Here is a 9,478-nt window from a genome sequence, read left to right as displayed (position 1 = left end):
TGCCATCACAGTCAATCATGAAAGTCTTCTGACACACACCTGTTAAAATCACATTTTGAAGAAAATTATCAATCACAACTATATTTATTTATTAACACGTGACATAATATTAACAATTCTGTAATAGAACATATCATTACATGTAAATGACTAAATATGATATTGTCTATTCTCTTAAAAATTATATTTTGTGTAGTGTACGAAGACTTTCGCGACTGGCTGTGTACATACATAGTTGTAAGAACTGTCGCCCGGCCCAAACATTAAACCCACCGCGTGTTAAAATCCTGACAAAATCTTGTTTAATTGCAGAGGCGGGAGATGCCACACGGGAAGTCGGATGATGTGGCGGAACAACGGTTGGTTGGCTGTGCTGGCTGTTTCGGTGGTGCTGTCGATATTACGAAACAGTCTGGCGGGCGAACGGTATCCGCTCGATTATGGAAACATCGAGTCGTCGGTTAACCGCAGCAAAGTAGCTTACGGTGCTCGCGGCAGTAATGGGCCGTCTATAAACTCTCAAAGCCACTCGAACTCATCACCTATCCGAGAACTATCCACGAAATCGTCCATCTACTCTAGACAAACCTCGCAATCTCGCTCGGCAGCGAAGAAAAACATCATCGTATCGAGCGACGCGACGAATGCAATTTCCTGGCGCGATGGCAAAGTCGCAGATGCGAATCTTCCTGATGAGAACACCGGTAACGATCGATCGATCCTCAAAGACGCCCTCATCTCTGGACCAGGCGAGGACTGGCCCTCGATGGTAAACGATACCCCCGAACGACGTAGTAAGTTTCGAACGAGCGAATTCGGCACAAGACGTGGCGACGAAGTATCGACTGGTTCCAAGAGAAAAATTCCGACCGGACCGCGTTTATCCTCTTGGATCACCAGTGTCGAAGCGAAATACAACACGGATAGATTGGGAACAGGCCGTGCGATACATCCACCAATTGAAGCGGATGGTCGTAATACGCCCACGCATCGAACGAGGACAACTCGGCCGGGAAAGAATTACCATGGGTATCCATATTACAATCACTTCGCGGCAGATTCAAGTGGCGAGCATCTATCGGATCCAGTGACAAAATCGACCGACGAATTGAATTGTCGGGAAACTGTAGAGGATTTTGAAAACGGTAACGTTGCACCCTCGAGCGGTTTCAGAAATAGTGAAATCGAGAAAATCAATGGAAAGCAATATTTAAAGGAAAATATTGAATCCGCTTCCATTCAATCTCCCACTACTAGTACACAACAGTTTAATACGAAATTGAAATTGGACATTCGAATTGGTACGCACGTGGCAGAGGACAAAAGACGAGAGGGAAACAATGAATTGATATATAACGCAGCAGACAGTAGACACACATTAGGAGTACCCATTCCGAATTCGAAAAAAGAATCAGGTAACAAACAGGAAGCATTCGTTTCTGACATCACGATAAATCTCGACGGGTCGTATTTTTCGCACGATGCGAAAACGTCGAATCGCGAATCACCAAATAACAGGCTCGGAACAGACGACATTGAAGGCGGAAGTCATCGTTCTTCTGATTTGGATGGTGCTTCGCCAACGCGCGAATCAATACTAGTAACGAACATGCACCAATCGGATGAAACTCTTTTGAAACAGAGAACATTAGAAAGAAAAACTGACTACGGAAACTCGGATAGCCAACATTCTTCGTCGGTTCGTGAGAAAAGGTCTTCTATCATTTCTGATAATATAACAAATGCGAATTTATCAGAAAGTGAAGAAAGTTTTCTAAATTTTACTTTAAACAGCACGATAATGAGTCCTTTTGATGAAATAAATAGTCAAGTAGAAAATAAAAAAGACTTAGAATTTGATCTTATGAGAGATAATATTACAAAGAGTTTATTAGATGAATGGAGCACATCCTATGCGGCAGATGGAAATGAAACGACATTAAACGCAAATGACATAATGGTGAAATACGATAATTTAAATTATAATAGGAGCGTAGAGCCAGATTTGGGGATAAAATTCAACCAATTAAACACGTCAAATACGAATCGTTCACACGCAGTATTAAATGACGAATTTATTCCAATAATTGGAAATCGGAACACGACATTAGACAAAAATTTAATAAATAATGAAATAATTACATTAATGATGCTAAGTATAAATAATTCTTCACCACAGCCAAGAAATTCATTATTGAACAATGAATCTAATTCGGCTATTTATAATCAAAATTTAGAAAACGTAACAAATGTGAACTCATCAAATATTTCCGTACATCCAAATACATCAAATAGCAATAATTCACAGTCAGAAACGCACATTCTAAAAACCGACAGTGAATCTGCTTCAATAATGCCGAATGCTGTCGTAGATTTAACAAACGATATAGAATTACACGCGTCGCAGAGCAGGATTAACGAGACCTTCCTAGAAAGGGTGAATAAACCAACTCCGGAAGAGCAGTCTGCGTTAAGTAACGCGACAAAGGAGTCTGAGAACGTCGTCGCGAATTCTCTACGCGGGTCTATTGTGGCATCGAGGAATGTCACGTATCTAAGTCGCGATGCGAGCAGTCTAGCCGCGAGGAGTTATGCCTCCCGTAGCAGTAGCCCATCTGGATTCGGTAGAAGGAATGTGGACGATTCGATCAAAAACTCATCGTCGGCGGAGCTGGGCCAAAAGTTCGCGAAGAATTTCAAAATAAATTCGCAGTCCGAACAATCGACTATAAATGAAACAGATCGTACTGAATCGAATGTCCGATCGAACCGAGAGTCTGACGACGAAATTTCTAAAAGAAGGACAGAAAATGTCAGTATTCGTAATACGGATAGTAATAAAAAAACGCTTGACGGATCCCTAGCCGTCTCAGAGTACGGAAATCCAGTACCCGTTCAGCAAGTGGGTCAAAATATTCGAAGGAGCGGCAAAATTAGGACTAACGAACGGAACATCGGATTCTCCTCGAAAAATGATAGGTATCGAACTGCCACTCCGTATAATGAGGCGACGGATTTTTTTGAATAATAATTGAACATATTTATTAAACAGTACGCACAATTTTTCTTTGCCATCACAGTCAATCATGAAAGTCTTCTGACACACACCTGTTAAAATCACATTTTGAAGAAAATTATCAATCACAACTATATTTATTTATTAACACGTGACATAATATTAACAATTCTGTAATAGAACATATCATTACATGTAAATGACTAAATATGATATTGTCTATTCTCTTAAAAATTATATTTTGTGTAGTGTACGAAGACTTTCGCGACTGGCTGTGTACATACATAGTTGTAAGAACTGTCGCCCGGCCCAAACATTAAACCCACCGCGTGTTAAAATCCTGACAAAATCTTGTTTAATTGCAGAGGCGGGAGATGCCACACGGGAAGTCGGATGATGTGGCGGAACAACGGTTGGTTGGCTGTGCTGGCTGTTTCGGTGGTGCTGTCGATATTACGAAACAGTCTGGCGGGCGAACGGTATCCGCTCGATTATGGAAACATCGAGTCGTCGGTTAACCGCAGCAAAGTAGCTTACGGTGCTCGCGGCAGTAATGGGCCGTCTATAAACTCTCAAAGCCACTCGAACTCATCACCTATCCGAGAACTATCCACGAAATCGTCCATCTACTCTAGACAAACCTCGCAATCTCGCTCGGCAGCGAAGAAAAACATCATCGTATCGAGCGACGCGACGAATGCAATTTCCTGGCGCGATGGCAAAGTCGCAGATGCGAATCTTCCTGATGAGAACACCGGTAACGATCGATCGATCCTCAAAGACGCCCTCATCTCTGGACCAGGCGAGGACTGGCCCTCGATGGTAAACGATACCCCCGAACGACGTAGTAAGTTTCGAACGAGCGAATTCGGCACAAGACGTGGCGACGAAGTATCGACTGGTTCCAAGAGAAAAATTCCGACCGGACCGCGTTTATCCTCTTGGATCACCAGTGTCGAAGCGAAATACAACACGGATAGATTGGGAACAGGCCGTGCGATACATCCACCAATTGAAGCGGATGGTCGTAATACGCCCACGCATCGAACGAGGACAACTCGGCCGGGAAAGAATTACCATGGGTATCCATATTACAATCACTTCGCGGCAGATTCAAGTGGCGAGCATCTATCGGATCCAGTGACAAAATCGACCGACGAATTGAATTGTCGGGAAACTGTAGAGGATTTTGAAAACGGTAACGTTGCACCCTCGAGCGGTTTCAGAAATAGTGAAATCGAGAAAATCAATGGAAAGCAATATTTAAAGGAAAATATTGAATCCGCTTCCATTCAATCTCCCACTACTAGTACACAACAGTTTAATACGAAATTGAAATTGGACATTCGAATTGGTACGCACGTGGCAGAGGACAAAAGACGAGAGGGAAACAATGAATTGATATATAACGCAGCAGACAGTAGACACACATTAGGAGTACCCATTCCGAATTCGAAAAAAGAATCAGGTAACAAACAGGAAGCATTCGTTTCTGACATCACGATAAATCTCGACGGGTCGTATTTTTCGCACGATGCGAAAACGTCGAATCGCGAATCACCAAATAACAGGCTCGGAACAGACGACATTGAAGGCGGAAGTCATCGTTCTTCTGATTTGGATGGTGCTTCGCCAACGCGCGAATCAATACTAGTAACGAACATGCACCAATCGGATGAAACTCTTTTGAAACAGAGAACATTAGAAAGAAAAACTGACTACGGAAACTCGGATAGCCAACATTCTTCGTCGGTTCGTGAGAAAAGGTCTTCTATCATTTCTGATAATATAACAAATGCGAATTTATCAGAAAGTGAAGAAAGTTTTCTAAATTTTACTTTAAACAGCACGATAATGAGTCCTTTTGATGAAATAAATAGTCAAGTAGAAAATAAAAAAGACTTAGAATTTGATCTTATGAGAGATAATATTACAAAGAGTTTATTAGATGAATGGAGCACATCCTATGCGGCAGATGGAAATGAAACGACATTAAACGCAAATGACATAATGGTGAAATACGATAATTTAAATTATAATAGGAGCGTAGAGCCAGATTTGGGGATAAAATTCAACCAATTAAACACGTCAAATACGAATCGTTCACACGCAGTATTAAATGACGAATTTATTCCAATAATTGGAAATCGGAACACGACATTAGACAAAAGTTTAATAAATAATGAAATAATTACATTAATGATGCTAAGTATAAATAATTCTTCACCACAGCCAAGAAATTCATTATTGAACAATGAATCTAATTCGGCTATTTATAATCAAAATTTAGAAAACGTAACAAATGTGAACTCATCAAATATTTCCGTACATCCAAATACATCAAATAGCAATAATTCACAGTCAGAAACGCACATTCTAAAAACCGACAGTGAATCTGCTTCAATAATGCCGAATGCTGTCGTAGATTTAACAAACGATATAGAATTACACGCGTCGCAGAGCAGGATTAACGAGACCTTCCTAGAAAGGGTGAATAAACCAACTCCGGAAGAGCAGTCTGCGTTAAGTAACGCGACAAAGGAGTCTGAGAACGTCGTCGCGAATTCTCTACGCGGGTCTATTGTGGCATCGAGGAATGTCACGTATCTAAGTCGCGATGCGAGCAGTCTAGCCGCGAGGAGTTATGCCTCCCGTAGCAGTAGCCCATCTGGATTCGGTAGAAGGAATGTGGACGATTCGATCAAAAACTCATCGTCGGCGGAGCTGGGCCAAAAGTTCGCGAAGAATTTCAAAATAAATTCGCAGTCCGAACAATCGACTATAAATGAAACAGATCGTACTGAATCGAATGTCCGATCGAACCGAGAGTCTGACGACGAAATTTCTAAAAGAAGGACAGAAAATGTCAGTATTCGTAATACGGATAGTAATAAAAAAACGCTTGACGGATCCCTAGCCGTCTCAGAGTACGGAAATCCAGTACCCGTTCAGCAAGTGGGTCAAAATATTCGAAGGAGCGGCAAAATTAGGACTAACGAACGGAACATCGGATTCTCCTCGAAAAATGATAGGTATCGAACTGCCACTCCGTATAATGAGGCGACGGACGAAAATAATCCGATCGAACGGAACAAAAAGAACATCGACGACGATGCAAATCGAACGTCGAACGAATTTATCTACTCGACTGCGAGCATCAAGAATCATTCACCGAAGGAGCGGAAATCCAGATCCTCCAAGGCAAGAACTTGGACATCGACGAATTTGAAGGTTGACCCAACTGCGAAAGTCGTATATCCGGTTCGCGGGGAAGCTTCCACAACGATTTCAAACGGAAACGAGTTTCCGCAGAATAATGTTTCGTATAGCAAAATTAATTCCACTCCAGTAAGCCGTAACAACGATATTCTTGGAACGTCGTCGGAGGTTGCGTTAGATTCCCCGCTGAAATTCTCGAGCATCGAGGATTCGACGACGAGCGTCACCGAGGAGAATTTTCGAAGTGAGCTTAACAAATCTACACTGTCATCCACAACAGTGAATAAATTCCCAGTCGATATCGAAACATCGAACGAGGAATTGATTGAAGACGGGGACAAATCGTTCACTATGGACACGGTCGTTACTTCTCCAGTACCAAACGGCGATGATTTTCCCGTGACTGTGGATGACACGTCCTTCCGCGGCACAGACAATTCGTCACACGAACTAGAGCCATTGGATCAATGGCCAGTTAAGCACAGCGCGGTAGTGGAAGGTGATTTAGTACTGGGCGGGCTGATGATGGTACACGAGAGGGAGGACACCATCACTTGCGGCCCGGTGATGCCGCAGGGAGGTGTTCAAGCGTTGGAAGCGATGTTGTACACATTGGATAGGCTCAACGATCGTGAAATCGTGCCTGGCGTCAAGATCGGTGCTCACATTCTCGATGACTGCGACAAGGATACCTACGGTTTGGAAATGGCCGTAGATTTCATCAAAGGTACGTGATATATTTGTCTCTGTTGTCCGGTTGACGGCTGCTAATTAATACACTTGATGCCAGCGATTAAGGCCACGATTGACGTATAGCATGTAATAAAGGCCGCGAGAACGGCTAATTCGAGCGGAACTTTCATTAATTTCCCGCGATCGAGTATCGATGATGATTATAAGTATTTATAGAGTTTACAAAATCGTATCAATTATTAAATTATTAAATTGAGCCTTGACGGAATTTTATTATTTACAACTTAAACTGTACCAATTAATTTTTTTTTTAAATAACAATTGACAAAAAAAAATTTAATCTTAATAGATACAATGTGTTATTTAGAAAAATGTAATAAAAAACCTAAATTATGTAATGTACCCAAAGAGTAATAAAGTATTGAGAATGATGTAAAACCAAAAACCTCATCTTGTTTCGCGATAGAAAAGACATAAGGTACAAATTGCATCTCAAGAAACTTTGTTAAATGTAATATTCAATGGCTTTCGCAACATAATATCAGGACGCGTAAAACTACAATAACTTTCCGCTACCAAAGGAAAAGAATTACACGTCTTCTAATTCTGACAACCTCACATGTAATAAATTTTATTCGACAGAACTTTATTCATAGCCTTTGCCAATGGAGGAAAATAATAGTTTTCATGATTGTATTTGCCTGAACTTCAAGTCCAATTGGTTTTTTATTTGTCTCTCTTATTGTCAAAGATAAGAGTTATCGGATTATAAGTACGTAGAGATTATAATAAAAAGTATGCATTTATAAAGCCCTTAAAAAACACGTGATTTACCGCACCGTTGCGTGGTATTACTTCATTATAGCTGGTTCAGACGATGCGGGTTTTAACCGTTTGGTTAATCTTACTGAATCGACAGTAACCGAAAGAAATGTTCACATACTTTCGTATTTGTAGATATTGGCCGGTATTCAGAGTCGTTGCTTATTCTTAAGACCGTCTTAAGAATTTGTTACCCCTGTCTAACCCACATTTCCAGTCCTTGTTTTGTACAGGGAACAGGTGCTTAAGCAAATGCTTAAGACAATCTTAAGAATAAGCAATGACTCTGAATACCGGCCATTGATTACTTTATTATCGTGAAGTACGTGTAAAATGCGAAAAGTGTGAACGGTGCATTCGGTTATATTTGAACATTCATTTATTCATCAAAATTTATTACGCAGCACAACAGAATTAAAATCGAAATCGAAACCACAATCATAATCAAAATACGAATTAAAATCGGAATCCGAATTAAATAATAGAGCACGTACATACAAGTGCAAGCCCGCAACGATTACAAACGAGACCACCGAACAATCGAACTCAATCAAGTGGAACGAGAAGCAAAATAAAAATAATATCGACGAGCCGATGGGATTCGCTCGACGGTCGGGGATCAAAGAACCTCAGAAACGCGAGCACCGGGTCCCTCAGACTTATTGTTAGATGCAATCAGCCGAAATTGCGAGATCATTGGTTAATTCCGAACGTCTTCCGGTTCCAATCTGCATATTTGCTCTTCCTCGATTTATGGATAACCGTGAATAATTATTAGGGTGGTCTTAAAGAGAGCGACCATTGGCTTTATGTAGCCACTCACAGGATTGGTCATTTGGTCATCTGCTCAAGGGTCGTCAAATAAAAATACCAAGATTCGTATTTATTCATTTACTAATCAGAATTTACCCATTTCTACAATACGTTACTAGATCTACTCTATTTCTCGACAGTTGCGCAAATGTTTCCTTATAGTCAGGAGTTCTAGCGTTGAACGGCACACGATAACTCAAATAAACTGTGATATTCTTGTTTATGCTGTTGAGTCTTTGTTCCCCACAAGAAAACTGTATTTACATCGAAGAACCACTGAAACTACGTTTACTTGCTAAACAACTTTTCTCTTGATGCTGCTACTGCTGCTGCTGCATCGCGATCCGTTTTAATCTATTATATTTCTTAGTAAGACACCGACCACGTCGGGTTTACCAAACGAATTGAGTCTTGGAAACTTTTGTCTGGTTAAGAATCGAAGGACGTGCATTGTAAATCTGACCTCGTTAAGCGAATTCCTTTTCTTGTCTTTAACGAATTTACAAAAAAAAATAGAAAATATTTTGTCAAACAAAGTCGGCAAGTAAGCAGACTTTGAGACTGGATATGAGTTTCTACCAAATGTTAGGGAATCCTATTTATATAATATTCCTTTGTTACTTATAATCAAACTGCGTGCTGACTCCGTTCAACGAAATAAAAATGAAAGACCTTACATAACGTGGGGTGATCAAATAATTACTCAATAATGCATAAATTTCCACGATTAAAGGATAAATTAATTTACAGTTTATTACGTCGAATGTATTAAGGATACATTGGCTATACAGTCAATCCCAAAAGTTTATGTGCCTTAGAAAAACGCATTTCCTATAATTAAAAAGAAATCAGACGTCGGAAGAATAATGCTAATAATAAATAGCTACGTCCTAAAGAGTATAGAAGGAAATATCC

At 40.5% G+C, this 9,478-nt stretch overlaps 1 protein-coding gene across 1 annotated transcript in view; it reads left to right on the top strand.

Moving 5' to 3' along the window:
* The first annotated feature begins 291 nt into the window (after positions 1 to 291).
* Positions 292 to 9,478, top strand: part of Glurb (metabotropic glutamate receptor B) — a 127,264-nt gene continuing 118,077 nt past the window's right edge. Inside the window, exons 1-3 of the mRNA XM_026815397.1 lie at positions 292 to 2,119; positions 2,180 to 2,979; positions 3,376 to 6,962. Coding sequence (XP_026671198.1) covers positions 341 to 2,119; positions 2,180 to 2,979; positions 3,376 to 6,962 — 6,166 coding nt within the window. The 5' untranslated portion in view covers positions 292 to 340. The remainder of the gene's footprint in view (positions 2,120 to 2,179; positions 2,980 to 3,375; positions 6,963 to 9,478) is intronic.

This window comes from Ceratina calcarata, unplaced genomic scaffold (genome assembly GCF_001652005.2).
Source record: "Ceratina calcarata isolate Rehan_Ccalc_2016 unplaced genomic scaffold, ASM165200v1 scaffold124, whole genome shotgun sequence".
Classification (NCBI taxonomy): Eukaryota; Metazoa; Arthropoda; class Insecta; order Hymenoptera; family Apidae; genus Ceratina; species Ceratina calcarata.
This window is presented reverse-complemented; position numbering and strand designations above follow the sequence as displayed.